We start from the raw sequence: 24384 nt of genomic DNA, 5'->3' as shown, positions 1-24384 counted from the left end.
GCCCAATTTCCTAATTCATAAAATGAGGAACAAAATGACTTCCAGCTTAAATAACAAAAGAATCTAGAATGTTCCTGGTCATTGCAAGTCCTTAAAAATATAGCTCATCTTACCCTTAGACTATTCCAACAGTCTTAAAGCCCTCCAACATGTAAATATAATTATGACACTTTTCAGGTCAAAATTCTTCAACAACCTCAAACTTCTAAATATAACTGTGAGGCCTTAAATGATCTACCCTCATTTTTCCCCATCCTCATTCTTCCATTTATCTTCCCATCTCTCATCTTTCTATATTCTCTCTACTAACACCACTATCTTAAACTCCAACTTTTGGCCTAGATAAACTTTGTATAGTTGTTTAAATACAGGGGCCCTCTCATATTTCCAAGGCTCTCTCATACTTCATATATATATTGTGTGTGTGTAACTTGAAATACTCTTCTCCCTGATCTACTTATGCCTACCCCACTGCCTTCCACTAATTCAATTTATCAGAGGTTTTAACATGAATTTTGCTTCTTCCAGGAAGCTTGTCCTGACTCAAGTTCAGATAGTTGTCCTTTCCATGGTCTCCAATAGCAATTATATAGAAGACCTATATTTTGGTCTTTTTAGTGTAAATTCCACAGTAACCCTGATCAGTTCATAAAGTTGGATGGGGACTAATCTGTCTCCAACGGTGGGAATGCAACTCAGGCTTGGAGAGATTACTCTAGCCCCTAACTGCAATGAATGGCTCAAGTATAAGTAAGCTAAACTAGGCAAGAGTCCTAATAGTTTTTTCAAAGCTTTCAAGACTATTTTTATAGCCTTCCAACTGATTCCAGTTCCTTTCACCTCTCCCTATTATGTTCTTACAAATTAAAAATATTACTTGTCTAGCAAAAAACCTTAAATGGATCACTGCTAAGTCACTTCAGTCGTGTCCGACTCTGTGCGACCCCACAGACGGAAGCCCACCAGGCTCCCCCGTCCCTGGGATACTCCAGGCAAGAACACTGTAGTGGGTTGCCATTTTGCCCAACAAAACAAACTAAAACAAAACTTCAGCACCCAAAGCACTGCCTGGCAAATTGTAGGTAGTTAATAATATTTGTGGTATGAATGAGAAAACAAAGTCAAGGTCTTCACAATCTAATTTGATCACTGCAATCTATTTTGGCACAATTTTCTGCCACTGTATGTAATACACCATAATCACTTCACATACTTTGTACTATTCTACTTTTGTGATAATCTTCCCTAAAAGCCTTCCGATCTCAACTCTTTGAAGTCATTTCCACCAATGTACAACACAAACTTATTAATCACATTATCAGTATATTTTATATTACTAAAGCATGAGCCTCTTATTTAGCCTAAAATATAAATCAACATTTATAAATGCTAAGTGTTAAAGAAATTTAGAATTATGCCATTATTTCTTCTAGATAAAAACCACATAAGTAAAACAACTCAACGTAGCCCACATTTTTAAGGTCAACAGCCAACAACAGTCCTGGGCCCTCCAGTTATCTATACAATAGTATACTTGTTTTTGGACACCAGCTACTGCTTTTATGATTTGAAATTTTGTGATAGAACCTACTATTAAAGACAACATACATTTTCTTCACTCTTGTCCAATTTACTTTTAACTTCATCTCCTTTCTGTTTTAATTCTTCTCTCACAGATTCCAGTTCATTCCTTAAAGGAAATGGAAGAGTGACATTGCAATAAAATCTATATTTTCATTTCATTCCCTTTCTGGAACTTCTAAAATTCACTACTGATCAGTTTAAAAATTTTTATTGGTTTATATTTTCACTTTGATTGATCATTTTTCATGTATCAGTATATACACTTCTACTCCTAAATTTAAATTAACTTATACATTTACTTTGAAATTATTTAGAGCTTTATAGCTATTTTTACATAAAAAGAAACTTCTAGATAGAAAAACTTATTTCTTATTTAATTCAAGATTTCACTTTCCTGTTTTCTTAGACATCATTCTAAGACATAGTCATAATGCTGCACAAATAAATAAGGGACATATAGACAGGTGATTTTAATGAAGAACTGTATGACTGAGATATTTGCATATACATGTATCCTTATGTATGTGTAGAGTATCTCACAGAAACATACACAGGAAACCATGATACCTCTGGAGAGGAAAACTGGATAGCAGGAAGACAAAAGGCAAGAAAGATAGTTTTCTTTCCCCATATCCCTTTGTCTCTGATTTTTACACCATATGTATATATAATCCTTTCAAACTTTTTTTTTAAAAATCTATCTGCTGTGCATGGAAACAACAGTGCTTTGTCTCAGAAGGATATTTAAAGCTATTTCTAATTGCAGACTCTATTATTATTATGGCTGATATGTTACTAGGTCAAATGTGAATGCATGGAATAGTAATCAATCATGTGCAAAAACTGAGTCCAGGATGCTTACTCTTTGAGTTTTAAATATTTAATCGGCACATTCTTACTTTTCCTAAATATATTTTTATTTAGAGTTCTGTAAATCCATAGAGTAGGTAGATATACAAAAAGATATTATCCAAATAATTTCAATTCTCTTAGATAAAAAGTAGCCTTTCTCTAAATATGTATTCACTTTTCATCCCCAAAATGTTTAGTGGCTTAATCACAGATTTAACCTGTAATTTTCTGAAGAAGAAAAGTAAGCATATAAGGCAAAAGTAATCCTTAGAAACATAATAAAAGATGACTTTCCAAATACGGAAAATAGTTAAGTATCAGGCACTGTGTTCAGTGCTTTATTCATATTTCCTCATGTAATGCCCAAACAGTCCTATGAGGGACATACTAGGTTTAAGGAAATATCAAATAATTTACAACAGTTAAGTTTTAATGACCACATTCTTTAATCAAACCTAAATTAAAACTTAATACATCAGAATATAAGTACAAGCAAGAGCCCCCAAATACTTGGAAATCATCTAAATTACTAATGGATTAAAAGGAAACTGGAAATATAAAAACTCTATCCCAGAGCTACCAGGGAAGTATTTGCAATATTACAATCTTTAGCAAGGGTAATTTTGAAGGTCTTAAAAAATAAGATCTCCTATCAGCTGTCTATCAAGCATCTATAGATCTGTATCTGTGTGTCTGTTTATTGATCAATGGATTGTTGAAGCTTTGAACCCTTTAGTGGATGTTTCAGGGTCCATTGTAAGTGCTGTCACTATGCCCCCTCCATGCAGGTGTATGAACAGAGGAAGCAGCTATTTTTATGAGAATAACCTCCCCAAAAGCAAGTGTTCTAGTGGCTGTGTGGGAGGATATTGTGGAATGGGGCTTTCACAAGGCATTCCTCCAGGAACTAACGGCATCCATGCTGTTGACAGTCACCCTGATCATCATAATTGCTGCTTTAGCCACTTTAGGATTTTTCCACTATCAGAAAACCGGCTCCCTTTGTCTTCTCTGCCCAAGTTGTCAAGCTTAAGCAGTCTTAAATCCTCTGAAAATGGAAATGGGGTGACCTTCAGATCAGGGGATGATGTGAACATGGATATTAGAGTAACTGGTTTTGGGCCTGAGTCTGCTATTGACAGATCGCTGGCAATGAGGGAACATTTTGCCACAGACTTCAGGAAGCCACCCATAATATTTGAGAACCTGACATATGCCTCCAAGAACACTACTATCACAGTGGCTCAGCCAACAACAGCCCCAGTAACTGAATCTGGAACGGTGTATAACAAAAACTATGGAAGTCCCATTAACCCTGCTGAACAGGGTTCAGACACAAAGCCAACTCCCTCAAGTCCTGATGAAACTCAGCCAACAAAATGGAATATCTTCAAAAGAAAACCAAAACAAAATGTCAACTTTGAAAATCCATTCTATTCCAAGATGGAGAATGAACCAAAGGTCAATGCTGCTAAGGTTTCTTGGAAAAAAGGCTCAACTCCAGGCTGCAGTGCAACTACAGGCTACAGAAGATATTAAAGACACCGCTAATTTTGTTAGAGAAGACTCAGAGGCATAGCTGTGCTATTTAAGGAATAATTGGAAACAGACTTTTGCACATATTTTGTTTTACAAACAGATGAAAAAAATTAGCATTCAGTACTTTATTAAAAGAATATATTTTTTCCCCTGTACTCCTGTAGTTGGTACTGTTTGTAGAAACATTGCCTTGTGTGCCTTGTTCACTCATCTCATATTTTTACAAATAATTATCACCTTGTACTATATGTATTATCTTTGCACTGAACCTCACTGAAGGTAATGCTATAAATATATTGTACATCTGTAAATTTGGGAAAGATTATCACATTATTAAATTTGCTAATGAAAGTAAAAAAAAAACAGGTTATTTAGAAAATAATAAACATGAAAATACTGCATACCAAACACCAGGTCATAGATCTACAGTAGTGTTAAAAGTAAATTTTTACTTGAAATGATTTTATTAATTTATTATTTGGAAAAGATAAAGGTAAACTAAATATCAATATATCAACTTTTTAAATAACTAAAGAAAATATTAATATTTGATTGCAGGCAGAAAAAATAAACTTCTAAGTTCATTTATAAATTTATAATTTTTATATATAATATATATTTATTTATATAAATATAAACTTATAAATTATTTACATATAATATTCATAAATTTATAAATAATTTATAAATTTATAAAAACAATGGGAAAAATTTCAAAAAGAAAGCAATTTAGATTTAATTAAAAATTTTTTTTTAATTCTATATGACAAAATAATTACCCACAGTAAAAGGAAAACAACAGGTTAGGGAAATATGTGCTGTAAATAAAAAAAGATAAAGGATTAATATGTCTTTAAAAGCTTAACTAAATCAGTAAGAAAACAATCAAGACCTCAAAATATTAGTAGGCAATAGATATAAGCAATTTAGAAAGAAGAAACTCTAGCAGGCACACATAAAAAATTCCAAAGTTTACCCAAAACATTAAAATTATAAATCCTAAGAAATGTAAGTTGTTTCCATTATATCATCAAATAAATAAATGATAATAACCAAAAGTAATTAAAAGTTTTTATAACCAGCATTTTCATAAAACATTGGTTGTACTGCATACTTTACAAGTGACAGAACCTATCAGAAATCATTTGTCTATCAAAAGTAATTGAAATAAATTAATAAATTCACACTTGAAATTTACACTTTAAGAAAAAATCTGTATGTGCCAAAACGTTTACTACAGTATTATTTGTGAAAGTGAAAAACTGGAAAATGTAAATATCCAAATTAAAATAATGCTATATCTGTATATTATCATATGTGAAATGAATCACCAGTCCAGGTTCGATGCATGATACAGGATGCCTGGGGCTGGTGCATGGGGATGACTTGGAGGGAGGATATGAGGAAAAGGGAGGTGGGAGGGGGGTTCAAAAAGGGAACACATGCACACCCAGGGCAGATTCGTGTTAATGTATGGCAAAACCAACCAATATATTAATGTAAGGTAATTTGCCTCCAATAAAGTAAATAAAAAAATAAATTAAAAAAAAATGCTATATCCACTTGACTGATTGGCATATAGGTTATTAAAGTAGATGACTGTGAAAACACCAAGAAAAACAGAAAATACTTAAAATAATATTAGATTTTTTAAATATCTCTTCTAAATGTTCTGACATATAATTAGTGTACTTCCTTAAATTAATATTAATTATTAGGATATTTTTGATATTTTAAAATTAATTTCTGTATATAAAATCATTATTTCAAACTAAGTATAAAATAGGCATTATTACAATTTTATTTTTAAGCAGGATTCCAAAACAGTAATTTAAGTTTAATTTTTTACTGTATTCTACATTAAACATAAGATTAATCTAAATTAACTACAAGTTAATAGAAAAGAAATACTATTTTTGGCTAGTCAAAAAGGCCAATGCATTAGTCTTGCCTTAATTGTGTTTCTGTCTCTCCCAGACGTTCTATTTGTTTCAACATCCTTTCTTCTTGCCTTTTGCTAGTCTAAAGAAATAATCAGTGTTGTTTATATTATTATTTTGCTTCAACAGAAATAAAATTGAAACTAACATTTAAGATCTTTATCTGTCTTAAAATTCATTTAGTTATAAATAAAACAAGAGAATGTGCTATTTAACTTGTACACTGCCACACAACTTTTCCAGTCTTACTCTATTCCCCTAATAATATCTATATATTAATACTAGCTAAAAAAATTAGTCTTACTTTCTGTTTCCCACTGACACTTTGAGACTTATGTCCTCTATACATACTGTTATGGCTTTAAGGAATGCTTTTCCACTCATTGCACCTACTGACGGAGAAGGCAATGGCAAGCCACTCCAGTACTCTTGCCTAGAAAATCCCATGGATGGAGGAGCCTGGTAGGCTGCAGTCCGTGGGGTCGCTAAGGGTCGGACACGACTGAGCGACTTCACTTTCACTTTTCACTTTCACACATTGGAGAAGGAAATGGCAACCCACTCCAGTGTTCTTGCCTGGAGAATCCCAGGGATGGGGGAGCCTGGTGGGCTTCCGTCTATGGGGTCACACAGAGTCGGACACGACTGAAGTGACTTAGCAGCAGCAGCAGCAGCAGCACCTACTGAGCTCATAATTACTGATTTTTTAAAGGCAAAACTTAACGCTGTATTCTTCTGAAGGCTTCTCTTTCCCCAAGGCAGAGGAGATCCTGTGAACTCTGATAGCACTTTGTCTCCAAAACAATACATATGATATTTTAAGTACTTTTTCATTGAGTCATAAACTCCTAAGGAGGGAGGATGATATTTTATTTATCACTAAATGTTCCAGAGTGTCTTATATAATTTGCTAACAAATACTTGAATACTTTATTAAAATACTTTATAAAAATCTTGATGCTTCAAATTAGAATAACTTTATCAATAGGCAGCCTCCATCTTCTGTTGCCTTTTATTACTATTGAGGATCAATATGCGCATTTTTCTTCTAAAACAAAGTATTTAGAAGAAAAAGATAATCAGATAATCTAAGATAATCAGACTTTTAAAGCTGAAAGAATCTTCAGTGGTAATCTATTCTAAGCCCCTAATTTTACAGTAAGAAAACTGTCACTGATAACTTTCTTTTTCAACTCACATTAATGTCTTCTTGTTGTTTCTTGAGTTCTAGGGCCATATCGCTTGTTTCTTGTGCTAGTTCTTTGTTTTCCAGTGAAAGCCTGTTGCAGCTTGCAGTTAGTTCAGCATTCTTCAGCCTATTTAAAAAAATATATATATCATACCAAAATATTTACACATAAAATTATATAATGAAGAATTTTATCCAAAATAATCTTAGGGGAAAGAAAGGAAGGGTTGGGGCTACAAATGAAACAAGATTGGCTTTTAGGAAAGAATTTTTGAGGCTGAGTGATAGGTATATGGGCTTCCTAAGTGGTGCTAGTGGTAAAGAACCCGCCCGTCACTGTAGGAGACATAAGAGACACAGGTTTGATCAAGATCACTTAAAGGAGGGCATGGCACCCCACTCCAGTATTCTTGCCTGGAGAATCCCATGGACAGAGGAACCTGGTGGGCTACAGTCCATAATGGTCACAGAGTCAGACACAACTGAGGTGACTTAGCAAGCACACATGCATGCACGCACGGTAAGTATATGCTGGTTCATTACATTATTCCCTCTTTTCACATCGTATATATTTTAAATTTTTCTATAATAAGTTTTTTGAGATGTCATATATTTCCTAGCATATTTCCCATAATGCTTCCCCCTTCACCTTTCCATAAATTATGACAGGCATATTATTTTTTACATATAATATTTTCTTTCTAGCAGGCTGTCTCAGAAACTATTTCAAATTCCTGATGATTTAAGTATTACATGAGACATTAATGATACTAAATCCATTTAAATGAATATTAATATTTTCCTTAAAATAAATAAAATTTATGCATATGCACAACACTTAAACTACTCTTACAAGGTCTCAAATATTCTACATCAGAAGAGAGATTACTGCTGTTACTAGCTGCAGCGAGAATCAATTTTAAATGAGGGAAGGGAAGTGTGTGGCTCATGCACCTATATCTCCTACTTACTGATGCTGGAAATTCATCAAAGTGTTTTAATTAAAAAATGAAAAGTTGAAAGAGCAAATATACCAAGGATAACACAAATTTATATTAATCAGTTAATTCATTAAAAAGGACTTTGGTTAATAGATGAATTTTACCCAGAGCCCCTACAAAAGTACTGTTGAAAAGGTACCAGAAGCTGGGAATGGGAGCTGAAAGAGAAGTGACAAAATGCTTAGTAAATTATTTATTTCTTATTTTTATCTAGAATTGAAAAGCAACCAGAACACAAAAATTATGCTCTCCACTAGATTGCCTCCTTGAATTTAGTTCTCCCTGAGTGACAACACAACAATTATTTCCTCCTATTTTCTCTAGAAATTAAATTTACTAAGTAAGTGAAGCAACTAAATATTATGCTTGGACAATATAAGAAATGAATTTATAGTTCTGTCATTTCATCAATTCAAACCTACAAAGTAATTTAGGAAAACAACCAAAAAAACTACAGCTAGAACTACAAATGATTATTTTATAAGAAACTAAATAATCTCAAAATATATATATTACTCTTCTAATATAGTTCTCAAGTTTGTGATATACTCTTCTTATGCCAATAATACGTAGTTTCTTTAACAATGAAATTGATAAATTATTTTGATCTTTAATCAGAAATAAAAACTTTCAGTTCAGTTCAGTTCAGTTGCTCAGTCGTGTCCGACTCTTTGCGACCCCATGAATCACAGCACGCCAGGCCTCCCTGTCCATCACCAACTCCCAGAGTTCACTCAAACTCATGTCCATCGAGCTGGTGATGCCATCCAGCCATCTCATTCTCTGTCGTCCCCGTCTCCTCCCATAAAAACTTTAAGTCTATTCAAAAAAGCATTATACATAATTTACTAATTTAGTATTAACTACAATGAAAAGTAGTTAATATTTTATAATACTACAGAAAGTTTAGGAATTGAACACATAAACTACTTTATAGACAGAAAACATACTTCTCATTTTCAAGCTCAGTTTTCAGCTCTTTAACCTGATTTGAATAATGTTGTTCACTTGTTGCAATGGCAGTTAACTGTATTTCCAAATCATGTACTTTTTTCTGGAAAATAAACACGTATTATCACAGCAAATGCTTTTACAATTTTCTCACTTAAGAAGTATAGTCACTCTATGTAAGCAAATTATATACTTGGTAAAAAAATATGTCAAAATTTTTAAATTTAAATTGAGTTAATGCCATAGTCATTATAATTTTAATACAGTGAGCAATGACAAATGCAATACTAAAAGTAAATTTCATTTTCATATTCTGAAGCTCAACCAGTAAAATTACACTTGAAGTGAAGTGAAGTGAAGTGGTGTCCAGCTCTTTGCGACCCCATGGACTGTAGCCTGCCAGGCTCCTCTGTCTATGGGATTTTCCAGGCAAGAATACTGGAGTGGGTTGCCATTTCCTTCTCCAGTGGATCTTCCCAACCCAGGGATTGAACCCAGGTCTCCTGCATTGTAGGCAGATGCTTTTACCGTCTGAGCCACCAGAGAATATTATAAAATACTGTTGTCCGTTTTATACTATCAAGTAATCGATTTCAACTAAAATATCAATATTAAGAAAAAATATATTAGTTAATGAAATCAGGCAATATCAGAAAAGTAAGCTGCTCACACTATGTTAGAAAGGCAAATGTTAATACTGTAACAGACTGAAAATACTTTTTAAAAATAAAAGACATTCTAAAGCTATAACATGAGAACTATAAACTAAGAACTTAAAAGCTAAAATTAAAAGTAGCAACAAATAAACACTTTCAAGACATCAAGAAATGTATTGTTATAAGCCATTGGTATCTTAAATGTTGACATTTCTCTGCCTCATTATAATATGGAGGTTCTCTGTTTAAATCAATTGTGAGCACACTAAATACAGCAGAAATACATGTTCAAAAGAAATTTTGTGAAAAAATCTTGTGCAAATCTAACGGCCATATAATCTACAATGTAAATCTGTACCCTACTAACAAAACACTTGAAAGAAAAAATGTATTCTTTTTAAACGAACCTCTCTGGTTTGGAGAAGCCCAGTTAGTTCTTGTTCTGCTCCTTTTAATTCTTCAGCAATCTTCTCAAATTGTTTCTTCTCATCTAAAAGCTTTTGGTTTTCTGCCTATTTTAAGAACATTAACAAATCATGATAACCAAAGCACATATACATTCAAAATAATCCAACTTCTCAAATATAGTTGTGAAGAGAATTATGACTTTCTCTTTGGTTAAAATTTTTTAAAAAGAGAAAACAAGTCATTAAGTAATTCCAAAACTAAATATGATGACAGAGGATTTAATGGACAGAGTCCTGTAAGTTTTTATTTAAAAAGACTTACACAGACAGAAAGACAAGTGGCAGAGGAATAGTCGAACGTAGAATGCATCTCTCTTCAAAGATGCATCAGGAATACCTCTTCAGATGCAGAAGAACTTGCAGAACACCAGCTGAAACTGGCAGGAGTCCCTGACCACTGGAACCATGCAAAAATCAACAGGATGAAGGAAGAAAAGGGAAAAAGAGGAGGAGAGTGAGTAGGACTGGACCTGCACCCACGGAGTGGAGGAGCTGAAGCAGGGGTGAGGACCTCACACAGGGGCAATTGAGGCTTTAGGAGAGTGAAGCAGGTGATCTGTGATAGTCTGAATGGAGTGAGAACCACACAGACAATCCATGCCGCAGCCTTACAATGCCCAGACAGGAATGCAAGTCCACCAGAATGTATGGTGGCTGGGAGCTGGAGTGTAGTGATTGGAGAGCAATCCCAGGGTGAGGACTGCTGTTGACCGTGGGGAGATGGCCCAAAGGGACAGGAAGGAGAAGATTAGAGTGTGGAATACCTTTGGAGCAAAACCAGGAAGCAGGGCACTACCGCTGAGTTAGGGGCAGAGGGTGGAGCCATCACTGTAGCCTCTCTCCCCACACGCAAGTGCCATCAGCTGACCAACAGAGAAAGAGCCCAGAGAGGGTGGCCCTTTGAGTGCCTGATATGTCAAACAATAGACAAGGACCAGCCAGGGAGGCCCTTTGAAAGTCCAGCTGCCAAAGGCTAGAAAAAGATTCTATTAATAATAGTACTATATCTCCTGCACCTTGGCCACTGGCATCCCTAGACACTTGGCATCATGAAGGTCCCCACGATCCAAGCAACTCTGCCACCTCCAAGTTTGATCCTTACTAGAGGCAAAGCAGCCAGAGAGACTAGAAAAAAATCCTAAAATACTGTATCTCCTCTGCCCATGGTCAGCATCTTCCCTGCACACCTGGCACCACTAGGGTCCCTGCAATCCAAGTAGCTGTGCCATCTCCACGCTTGATCCCCACTGGGGCAGAGATACCATTGGCTAGAAAAAACCCTAATAGTGTCATATCTCCTGTGCCTGTAGTGACCAGATTTCCCTGCATACCTGGCATCGCCAGAATCCCTGTAATCCAAACAGCTGTACCACCTACACACCCAGTACTCACTAGCATAGAATCGAATCCTCCAGTGCACTCTCAGGAGCAAATTCTTATGGATGACCTACATGCAGCAGTAGGGATAAAACCACAATTGAGCTCCAGGGACGGAATGGCTAATCAAAAACCTTTCCACCAGCTATACAAACAGCAGAGTAAATCCATACAATCAACTGGGTAGACTCTGTGACAATGAGTGTTCCCACAAAAGAAAATGCCCTAGCTCTGGCAGCTGTGGACATTGAAGGCAAGAACATGCAGGAGTAGGGCCAGATTAGAGACTGAGTTGTCCCCACAGCAGGTCCAGAGACCAGCCCCTTCCCCAGTATTGGAGGTGGAAGTGGGCTGTGACTCACAGTGGGGAAAAGGGAGCTGACAGCTGAGACCTGAGAAAAACATTTATGATTATTCTTATATTTTGATTTCTTCTGGTTTTAGAAAAGGCAGAGGCACCAGAGATCAAATTGCCAACATCTGCTGGATCATGGAGAAAGCAAGGGAGTACCAGAAAAACATCTATTTCTGCTTCATTGACTATGCCAAAGCCTTTGACTGTGTGGATCACAAGAAACTGTGGAAAATTCTTAAAGAGATGGGAATACCAGACCACCTGACCTGCCTCTTCAGAAACCTGTATGCAGGTCAGGAAGCAACAGTTAGAACTGGACGTGGAACAACAGACTGGTTCCAAATAGGAAAAGGAGTATGTCAAGGTTGTATATGGTCACCCTGCTTATTTAACATATATGTAGAGTACATCATGAGGAACACTGGGCTGGAAGAAACACAGGCTGGAATCAAGATTGCAGGGAGAAATACAAATAACCTCAGATATGCAGATGATACCACCCTTATGGCAGAAAGTGAAGAGGAACTAAAAAGCCTCTTGATGAAAGTGAAAGAGGAGAGTGAAAAGGTTGGCTTGAAGCTCAACATTCAGAAAACAAAGATCATGGCATCTGGTCCCATCACTTCATGGGAAATAGATGGAAAAACAGTGAAAACAGTGTCGGACTTCATTTTGGAGGGCTCCAAAATCACTGAGGATGCTGATTGCAGCCATGAAATTAAAAGACGCTTACTCCTTGGAAGGAAAGTTATGACCAACCTAGATAGTATATTAAAAAGCAGAGAGACAATACTTTACCAACAAAGGTCCGTCTAGTAAAAGCTATGGTTTTTCCAGTGGTCATGTATGGATGGTGAGAGTTGGACTGTGAAGAAAGACGATCGCTAAAGAACTGATGCTTTTGAACTGTGGTGCTGGAGAAGACTCTTGAGAGTCCCTTGGACTGCAAGGAGATCCAACCAGTCCATTCTAAAGGAGATCAATCCTGGGTGTTCATTGGAAGGACTGATGCTAAAGCTGAAACTCCAATACTTTGGCCACCTCATGCGACGAGTTGACTCACTGGAAAAGACTGTGATGCTGGGAGGGATTGGTGGCAGGAGGAGAAGGGGACGACAGAGAATGAGATGGCTGGATGGCACCACCAACTCGATGGACACTGAGTTTGAGTGAACTCCGGGAGTTGGTGATGGACAGGGAGGCCTGGCATGCTGCGGTTCATGGGGTCGCAAAGAGTCGGACACGACTGAGCGACTGAACTGAACTGTAGTTGCTTCTGGATTTTTTTCGTTTTTTTCTCTGTTGCTGTTGATGTTGTTTTTATTATTATTATTACCCCTATTTAAGCATTTGAGAACTTTTTTTAATCACACCTTTTATTTCCTTTATTACTTCTACCTCTATGTTGGCTCTGAGCAGTTCTTGGTTGCTTTTGGGGGGAGTTGTTTGTTTTTCTTATTTTTCTTTTCTTATAGTTATTCTTCAGTCAGTCAGTTCAGTCGCTCAGTCGTGTCCGACTCTTTGCGACCCCATGAATCACAGCATGCCAGGCCTCCCTGTCCATCACCAACTCCCGGAATTCACTCAAACTCATGTCCATCAAGTCGGTAATGCCAGCCAGCCATCTCATCCTCTGTCGTCCCCTTCTCCTCCTGCCACCAATCCCTCCCAGCATCACAGTCTTTTCCAGTGAGTCAACCCTTCGCATGAGGTGGCCAAAGTATTGGAGTTTCAGCTTTAGAATCAGTCCTTCCAATGAACACCCAGGACTGATTTCCTTTAGAATGAACTGGTTAACTTTGCTTTTTCTTTTTTTTTTTCTCATTCTTTTTTTCCACCATGTTTGTTAGTTTGTTTTCTTTGCTTTATTCCTCAGTTGGCACTTTGCTTTGGACTTGTTTTCTGTTTTGGTTAGCTTTGTTCCTAATTGGTTAATATCATTTTTGGTTTCCTTCACTAGCCAGGCCACTCTCTTGAACTTTGTTTTCTTTGGACTGTTTTTATTTTGTTTGTGTGTATATGTGTGGGGGGGTGTATATTACTTTGTTATTGTTACTATTTATCTGGTATTGCATGTACCATTTGTCTGTAGTTCATTTTTTTTTCTTGCTTTTTCTGGTTTTGTGTGCTTGTTTTAATCTCATTCATTACCATAACAAATAGTTTGCGGGATCTTCGTTCCTCAATCAAAAACTGGACCTGAGTTTCTGAGCTGGAAGCGATGAGTACAGGACACTGGATTGCCAGAGAACTCCTCACCCTAAGGAGTATTATTAATTAGTGAGAACTTAAACAAAGGCCTTCACCTGTATCCAAGACCTGGCACCACCCAACTGCCAGCAGCACCTAGCACAGAATACCTTACCCAAGTAACAAGCAAGACAAGATCACAAATCAATCACCAGCAGGCAGGCTTCCCAAAGAAACTCCAAAACACCACTTCACACAGCCTTACCCATAAGAGGGGAAAAAAACTCACCTTTTTCCACCATAACACAGGCACAAGTCCCTACCAACACAAAGCCTACAAAAACCACTGGGCCAAAGTCACCTACTGAGGACAGAGACTGAAAACAAGAGGAACTACAACCCCGTAGCCTGGGGAAAGTGAAAGTGAAGTCGCTCAGTCATGTCTCTTTGTCATGACTCTTTTTGCGACCCCATGGACTATAGCCTGCAGGCTTCTCCATCCGTGGGATTTACCAGGCAAGAACACTGGAGTGGGTTGCCATTTCCAGGAGACTTGAAACCACAGTTAGTCAGATAAAATGAAAAGACAGAGAAATATTATGCAAATGAAGGACCAAGGTAAAAACCAACAAGACCAAATAAATGAAGATAAATAGGCACACTGCCTAAAAAAAAAATTCTGGGTACTGATAGTAAAGATGATCCAAAAATCTCAAAATTAGAATGGAGAAAATGCAAGAATCACTTAACACACTTAAAAATGACTTAGAGGAAATAACGGAGAAGGCAATGGCAAGCCACTCCAGTACTCTTGCCTAGAAAATCCCATGGACAGAGGAGCCTGGTAGGCTGCAGTCCATGGGGTCACTATGTGTCAGACATGACTGAGTGACTTCACTTTCACTTTTCACTTTCACACATTGGAGAAGGAAATGGCAACCCACTCCAATGTTCTTGCCTAGAGAATCCCAGGCATGGGGGAGCCTGGTGGGCTGCCGTCTATGGGGTCACACAGAGTCGGACACGACTGAAGTGACTTAGCAGTAGCAGAAGAAATAAAGAGTAAACAAACAATGACAAACAGCACAATTACTGACATTAAAAATATTCTAGAAGAAGTCAATAGCAGAAAAACAGGAAGAAGATAACAGTGAACATAACTGCTAAAGAGCAAAATAAAGAAAAAAGAATAAAAAGAACTGAGGATAGCCTCAGAGACCTCTGAGACAATACTAAATGCATCAATATTTGAATTATAGGTGTTCCAGAGAAGAAGAGAAAAAGAAAGGGTCTGAGAAAATTTTTGAAGAGATTATAGTTGAAAACTTCCCTAACATGGGAAAGGAAATAGTCAATCAAATCCAAGAAGCACAGAGTCCCTTACAGGATAAACCCAAGGAGAAACACACCAAGATACATATTAATCAAACTAATAATCACAAAGAAAAAACATTAAAAGTCGCAAAGGAAAAGCAACAAGTAATATACAAGGCAAACTATATAAAGTTAACAGCCAGTCTTTCAGCAGAAACTCTACATGTCAGAAGGGAATGACAGGATATATTGAAAAATTTACAACCAAGATTACTCTACCCATCAAGGATCTCATTCAAAATTGATACAGAAATCAAAAGCTTTATAGACATGCAAAAGTTAAGAGGATTTAGCACCACCAAACCAGCTGTAAAATAAATGCTTTAGCATAAGGACCTCCATAGGCAGGAAACACAAGAGAAAGAAGAGACCTACAAAAACAAACCCAAAACAATTAAGAAAATACCAATAGGAATATATGCGGAGAAGGCAATGGCAAGCCACTCCAGTACTCTTGCCTAGAAAATCCCATGGACGGAGGAGCCTGGTGGGCTGCAGTCCATGGAGTCGCTACAAGTCAGGCATGACTGAGCGACTTCACTTTTACTTTCACACATTGGAGAAGGAAATGGCAACCCACTCCAGTGTTCTTGCCTGGAGAATCCCAGGGACGGGGGAGCCTGGTGGGCTTCCGTCTATGGGGTCACACAGAGTCGGACACGACTGAAGTGACTTAGCAGCAGCAGCATATATGTATGTGTATATATATATATATCTCAAGGATTCCTTTAAATACAAATGGATTAAATGATTCAATATAAAGATACAGACTGGATAGATGGATATAAAAATGAGACCCATGTATATACTATCTACAAGAAACCCACTTCAGACCTAGAGACACATACAGACTGAAAATGAGAGGATGGAAAAAGATATTTCATGAAAATAGAAATCAAAAGAAAGGTGGAATACCAATTCTCATATCAGACAAAATAGATTTTAAAATAAATAATATTTTAAGAGATAAGGAAGGAGACTACATATTGATCAAGGGATCAATACAAGAAGGAAACATAAAAATTGTAAATATTTATGTACCCAACATAGTAGTGCTGAAGAATTGATGCTTTTGAACTGTGATTTTAGAGAAGACTCTTGAGAGTCCCTTGGACAGCAAGGAGATCCAACCAGTCCATCCTAAAAGAGATCAGTCCGGGTGTTCATTGGAAGGACTGACATTGAAGCTTAAACTCCAATACTTTGGCCACCTGATGCAAAGAGCCAACTCATTTGAAAAGACGCTGATGCTGGGAAAGATTGAGGGCAGGAGGAGAAGGGGATGACAGAGGATGAGATGGTTTGATGGCATCACCAACTCAATGGACATGGGTTTGGGTGGACTCCGGGAATTGGTGATGGACAGGGAGGCCTGGCATGCTGCAGTTCATCGGGTTACAAAGAGTCAGACACGACTGAGCAACTGAACTGAACTGATAGTAGCATCTCAATACATAAGGCAAACACTAACAGACATAAAAGGGAAAATCAACAGTAACACAATAATCACAGGGGACTTTAAAACCCCACTTACACCAATGGACAAATCATCAAAAAAAAATTAATAAGGAACACAAACCTAAAATGACACAATAGACTCAGTTCAGTTCAGTTCAGCCACTCAATCGTGTCTGACTCTTTGAAACCCAATGGTCTGAAGCACACCAGGCTTCCCTGTCCATCACAAACTCCCAAAGCTTGTTCAAACTCATGTTGATTGAGTCAGTGATGCCATCCAACCATCTCATCCACTGTCATTCCCTTCTCCTCCCACCTTCAATCTTTCCCTGCATCAGGGTCTTTTCCAATGAGTCAGTTCGTCACATCAGGTGGCCAAAGTATTGGAGTTTCAGCTTCAATATCAGTCCTTCCAATAAACACCCAGGACTGATCTCCTCTAGGACGGACTGGCTGGATCTTCTTGCAGTCCAAGGGACTCTCAAGAGTCTTCTCCAACACCAGAGTCCAAAAGCAATTCTTTAGCACTCAGCTTTATAGTCCATCTCTCATATCCATACATGACTACTGGAAAAACCATAGTTCTGACTAGATGGACCTTTGTTGGCAAAGTAGTATCTCTACTTTTTAATATGCTGTCTAGTTTGGTCATAATTTTTCTTTCAAGAAGTAAGTGTCTTTTAATTTCATGGGTGCAGTCACCATCTGCAGTGATTTTGAAGCCAAAGATTCCCCATCTATTTGCCATGAACTGGTGGGACTGAATGTCATGATATGATCTTAGTTTTCTGAATGTTGAATTTCAAGCCAGCTTTTTTACCCTCTTCTTTCACTTTCATCAAGAGGCTCTTTAGTTTCTCTTCCTTTTCTACCATAAGGGTGATGTCATCTGCATATAGATGGGCCTAATATAGATGTCTTGAGAGTCCCTTGGACTGCACGGAGATCCAACCAGTCCATCCTGAAGGAGATCAGTCCTGAATATTCATTGGACGGGCTGATGCTAAAGCTGAAACTCCAATACTTTGGCCACCTCATGTGAAGGATTGACTCACTGGAAAAGACTCTGATGCTGAAAGGATTGGGGGCGGGAGAAGGGGACGACAGAGAATGTGATGGCTGGATGGCATCACCGACTCGATGGACATGAGTTTGAGTGAACTCCGGGAGTTTGTGATGGACAGGGAGGCCTGGCGTGCTGTGATTCATGGGGTCGCAGAGAGTCAGACACGACTGAGCGACTGAACTGAACTGAATTGATATCTACAGGACCTTCTATCCAAATGCAGCAGAATACACTTTCTTCTTGAGTGCACATGGAACACTATCCAGGATAGATCACATCATGTGTCACAAATCAAGCCTCAGTAAAATTAAGAAAAATGAAACTGTATCTGAAGCTCCAGTGGTGCAATCGGTTAGCGCATGGCACTTATATGAAATTGTATCTGGCATCTTTTCTAACCACAAGGCTATGAGATTACATATTAAAGGGAAAAAAATGTAAAAAACACATACTTGGAGGCCAAACAATATGCTTCTAAATAACCAAAAGGTCACTGAAGAAATCAAAGAGAAAGTCAATATCTAGAAACAAATGAAAACACAACAAACCAAAACTTATGAGAAGCAGCAAAAGCAGTTCCAAGAGCGAAGTTATACAAGCCTACCACAAAAAATGAGCAAAACATTATATAAACAAACTAACCTTACATTTAAAGCGACCAGAAAAAGAACAAAACCCCAAAGTTAGTAGAAGGAAATAAATCATAAAGATCAGAGCAAAAATAAAAGAAGTGAAGAAAACAATAGCAGAAATCAATAAAACTAAAAGCTGGTTCTTTGAGAAGACAAATAAAATTGACAGACTCATCAAGGAAAAAAGTGATAAATCCACAACAAACATTATTTTCAAAGGTGAAAAACTGAAAACATTTTCTCTAAGATCCAGAATAAAACAAGGGTGCCCATCCTCGCTACTATAATTCAACATAATTTTGGAAGTCCTAGCCATGGAAATGAGAGAAGAAAAAGAAATAAAAGGAATCCCTACTGAAAAAAAGAAGTAAAACACTCAATGTTTGCAGAAAACATGTTAATATACATAGAAAACCCTAAAGATATCACCATAAAATTACTAACGCTAATCAATAAATTTAGTAAAGCCACAGGATACAAAATCAATACACAGAAATCTCTTGCATTCCTATACACTAACAATGAAAAATCAACAGAGAAATTAAGGAATCAATCCCACTCACCACTGCAACAAAAAGAGTGAAATACCTAGGAATAAACCTATTTAAGGAGACAAAGGACCTGTATGTAGAATTATAAATCACTGATGAAAGAAATCAAAGACCACACAAACTAATGGAGAGATATATCATGTTCCTGGATTGAAAGAACCAATACTGTGAAATTAACTATGCTATCCAAAGCAGTCTATAGAGTCAATGCATCTCTATCAAATTACCAATGGCATTTTTCACAGAACTAGAACAAAAAATTTCACAATTCATGTGTGTGTGTGTTAGTTGTTCAGTCACATCCAGCTCTTTGAAATCCCATGGACTGTAACCCACCAGGCTCCTCTGTCCATGGAAACCTCCAAGCAAGAATAATGGAGTGGGTTGTCATCTCCTTCTCTAGGAGATCTTCCCAACCCAGGGATCAAACCCAGGTCTCCTGCACTGTAGGCAAATTCTTTACCACCTGAGCCACCAGGGAAGCCGATATGTATGGAAACACAAAAGAACCCAAATAGCCAAGGCAATCTTGAAAAAGAAGAATGAAGCTGGAGGAATAATCCTTCCTGACATCAGACTATACTACAAAGTTACAATCATCAAAACAGCATGGTAGTGGCACTAAAACAAAGACCAATGGAACAAGATAGAAAACCCAGAGGTAAACCCATGCACCAATGGACACCTTATCTTTGGCAAAGGGGAGGTAAGAATATATAACAGAGAAAAAACAGCCTCTTCAATAAGTGGTGCTAGGAAAAATGGACAGCTATATGTAAAAGAATGAAATTAGAACACTTCCTAATACCATACACAAAAATAAACTCAAAATGGATTAAAGACCTAAATGTAAGGCCCCAAACTAGAAAATTCTTAGCAAAAAATATAGGCAGAACATTCTTTGACATAAATCGCAGCAAGATCCTCTATGACCAACCTCCTAGAGTAATGGAAATAAAGACAATAAATGTGGCCTAATTAAATTTTAAAGCTTTTTCACTACAAAGCAAAGTATAAACAAGCTGAAAAGATGGCCCTTGTAATGGGAGAGAATACTTGCAAATGAAAGAACTGACAAAACATTAATCTTTAAAATATACATGCAGCTCAAGCAGCTCAATATCATAAAAACATACAAACCAATGGGAAAAAAAATGGGCAGGAAACTTAAACAGACATTTCTCCAAAGAAGATATTCAGATGTCCAATAAACACATGAAAAGATACTCAATACTGGTCACTGTTAGAGAAAAGCAAATCAAAACCACAATGAGGTGTCACCACACAGCAGTCAGAATGGTCATCATCATCAAATTCTAAAAACAATAAATGCTACAGAGGATGTGGAGAAAAGGTAACCCTCTTACACTGATGATGGAAATGTAAATTGATACAGCCACTATGAAGAACAGTATGGAGATTCCTTAAAAAGCTAGGAATATAACTATTAATACCACATGACCCAGCAATCCCACTACTGGGCAGATATCCTCATAGAATCATAATTCAGAAAGACACATGTACCCCCACGTTCACTGCATAACTATTTACAATAGCCAGGACATGGAAGCAACCTAGATGTCAATCGACAGAAGTATGGATAAAGAAACTGTCATATATATACAATAGAATATTACTCAGTCATAAAAAGGAATGAATTTCAGTCACTTGAACTGAGATGGATGAACCTAGAGCCATTATACAGAGTAAAGTAAGTCAGAAAGAGAAAAATAAATATTAACACATATATATGGAATCTAGAAAATGGTACTGATGAACCTATTTGTAGGGCAGCAACAGAGACACAGACATAGAGAATGAACTTGTGGACACATCAGAAGAAGGAGACCATGGGACAAATTGAGAGAGTAACACTAAAATATATACATTACCATGTGTAAAGCAGATAGCTAGTAGGAAGCTGCTGTATAATACAGGGAGCTCAGCCCAGTGATTTGTGACAAGATAGAGAGGTGGAACAGGAAGGGCAGGAGGGAGATTCAAGAGGGAGGGAATATATGTATATTATGGCTGATTCACATTGTTGTATGACAGAAACCAACACAAAATTATAAAGCAATTATCCTACAATTAAAAATACTTTAAAAAAAAGAAATGCTTTTTAGATTGGAAGAATTATTACTAATATGACCACACCATCCAATGTAATCTACAGATTTAATATAATCCCTATCAAAATACCCATTACATTTTTTTTTTACAGATCTAGAACAAGTAATCCTAGAATATACAGAAAGCCACAAAAGACCATGAGTTTCCCAGAAATCCTGGGGGAAAAAAAAGAACAAAGCTGGAGGTACAATCCTCAATGACTTCAGATGATATTACAAAGCTAAGTAATCAAAACAGGATGGTACTGGCACAAAACTAGACACACAGATGAATGAAACAAAGTAGGGAGCTCAGAAATAAATCCACACACCTATTGTCAATTAATCTATAATAAAAGGGTCAAGAATGTACAATAGAGAAAAAGCAGTCTCTTTGGTGCTGGGAAAACTGGACAACTACATGTGAAAAAATGAAGTTAGAAACATCTCTAACACCATATATAAAAATAATGCAAAATGGATTAAAACCTAAATGGAAGACTATAATCCATAAAATTCCTAGAGGAAAACATAGGCAGGATACTTTTTGCCATAAATCATAAGCAATATTTTCTTGGATCAGCCCCTAAGGCAAAAAAAGCAAAAATAAATAGATGAAACCCAAGTAAACTTAATAGCTTTTGCACAGGAAAAGAAACCATCTAGTAAACAAAAAGACAACCTACAAAATAGAAGAAAATATTTGCAAATGATAGACTGACAAGAAGTTAATATTCAAAAGATACAGACAGCTCACAGAACTCAATATCATACCAGTCAAATCATAAAATGGACAGAAGACCTGTATAATCATTTTTCCAAAGAAGACATCCAAATGGCTAACAGGCACATGAAAAAACGCTCAACATAACTAATTACTAGGGAAATACAAATCAAAAACACAACTAAATATCACCTCACAACTATGAGAATAGCTGTCATCAAAAAGTCTACAAATAACAAATGTTGGAAAGGATGTGGAGAAAAGAGAACGCTGGTACACTGCTGGTGGGAATAAACTGATGCAGCCACTATGGAAAGCAGTATGGAGGTTACCCTAAAAACTAAAAGTTACCAAATGTTGAAGCAATTCCACTCCGGGTACATATCCAAAAAAACTAAAACACAAACTCAAAACCATATATGCACTCCAATGTTTACAGCCACTCTATTTATAACAGCCAAGACAAGGAAACCCAGAAGCAACCCAAGTGCCCATCAATAGATGATTGGATTAAGAGATGTCTACACACACACTGCTGCTGCTGCTGCTGCTGCTCCTAAGTCACTTCAGTCGTGTCCGACTCTGTGTGACCCCATAGACGGAAGCCCACCAGGCTCCCCCTTCCCTGGGATTCTCCAGGCAAGAACACTGGAGTGGGTTGTCTACTCAGCCATAAAAAAGAATGAAATACTGCCATCTGCAGCAATATAAATGACCTTAGTAAAAAAGCCAGAGAGAGAACTACAAATATCATATGACTTATACGTGGCATCTAAAACATAATATAAATGAATGTATATACAAGACAGAAACATACTCACAAATGTAGAAAGCAAACTTAGAGTTACCATAGGGGAGAAAGAAGTGGGAGAGACAAATTAGAGGTAGGAGGTTAACATATACAAGCTACTACAAACAAAACAGATAATCAACAGGATATACTGTATAGCACATGAATTATATTCAATATCTTATAATAACCCACAATGGGATATAATCTGAAAAAAACTAAATCACTCTGCTGTACACCTCAAAGTAGTACAATTTGTAAAATCAACTATACTTCAACAACAACAACAAAAAAGAAAGCTCTGATAGGTTTTACACAAATAAACCTTTTTAACTTTGAAAAAACAAACAAAAAATATTTTAAATGTCAATAAGAACATACCTAATAATCATCAGTTTAAGTGAAATGGACTAAGGGACTAAATTCTCCCAACAAAAGACAAAGAGTATCTGAGTGAACATAAAAAAGATATATATATATACATACATATTATATATGTATATATGTGTATATATATACATACATACTTCTTATAAGAGATTAACCTCAGATCTAAAGACACAGACTAAAAGTGAGGGGATGGAAAAAAGTATTCCATGCAAATTTAAATCAAAAGTAAGCCAGGGTAACAACACTTATATCAAACAAAGACTCTTACAAAAGACAAAGGACATTACATGATGACCAAGGGATTAATCAAAAAGGATGTAACAATTATAAATATATATGCACCCAAGATGGAGAAGCTCTATACAGTTAGCAAAAACAAGACCAGGAGTTGACTGTGGCTCCGATCATGAACTCCTTATTGCCAAATTCAGGCTTAAATTGAAGAAAGTAAGGAAAACCACTAGACCATTCAGATATGACCTAAATCAAATCCCTTATGATTATACAGTGGAAGTAAGAAATAGATTTAAGGGATTAGATCTGATAGAGTGCCTGATGAACTCTGGACGGAGGTTCGTGACATTGTACAGGAGACAGGGAACAAGACCATCCCCATGGAAAAGAAATGCAAAAAAGCAAAATGGCTGACTGAGGAGGCCTTACAAATAGCTGTGAAAAGAAGAGAAGCGAAAAGCAAAGGAGAAAAGGAAAGATATATAAGCATCTGAATGCAGAGTTCCAAAGAATAGCAAGGAGAGACAAGAAAGCCTTCCTCAGCGATCAATGCAAAGAAATAGAGGAAAACAACAGAATAGGAAAAACAAGAGATCTTTTCAAGAAAATTAGAGATATCAAGGGAACATTTTATGCAAAGATGGGCTCGATAAAGGACAGAAATCGTATGGACCTAACAGAAGCAGAAGATATTAAAAAGAGGTGGCAAGAATACACAGAAGAACTGTACAAAAAAGATCTTCACGACAAAGATAATCACGATGGCGTGATCACTCACCTGGAGCCAAATATCTTGGAATGTGAAGTCAAGTGGGCCTCAGAGAGCATCACTACGAACAAAGCTAGTGGAGGTGATGGAATTCCAATTGAACTATTTCAAATCCTGAAAGATAATGCTGTGAAAGTGCTGCACTCAATATGCCAGCAAATTTGGAAAACTCAGCAGTGGCCAC

The 24384-nt window shown here is 36.9% G+C and overlaps 1 protein-coding gene across 4 annotated transcripts in view; it reads right to left on the bottom strand.

The window, feature by feature from the left end:
• Positions 1 to 24384, bottom strand: part of SYCP1 (synaptonemal complex protein 1) — a 137874-nt gene that overhangs the window by 52807 nt on the left and 60683 nt on the right. For all 4 annotated transcript variants that reach the window (XM_088834892.1, XM_055402444.2, XM_088834891.1 and 1 more), the window contains 5 exons: positions 10120 to 10224; positions 9056 to 9159; positions 7114 to 7231; positions 5927 to 5997; positions 1609 to 1690 (listed from right to left, as the gene is read on the bottom strand). In XM_088834892.1, the coding sequence (XP_088691018.1) occupies positions 1609 to 1690; positions 5927 to 5997; positions 7114 to 7231; positions 9056 to 9159; positions 10120 to 10224 (480 nt within the window). The remainder of the gene's footprint in view (positions 1 to 1608; positions 1691 to 5926; positions 5998 to 7113; positions 7232 to 9055; positions 9160 to 10119; positions 10225 to 24384) is intronic.

The sequence above is a fragment of the Moschus berezovskii genome, chromosome 4 (genome assembly GCF_049115385.1).
Source record: "Moschus berezovskii isolate FMDL1 chromosome 4, NW_MosBer_1.0, whole genome shotgun sequence".
Taxonomy (NCBI): Eukaryota; Metazoa; Chordata; class Mammalia; order Artiodactyla; family Moschidae; genus Moschus; species Moschus berezovskii.
This window is presented reverse-complemented; position numbering and strand designations above follow the sequence as displayed.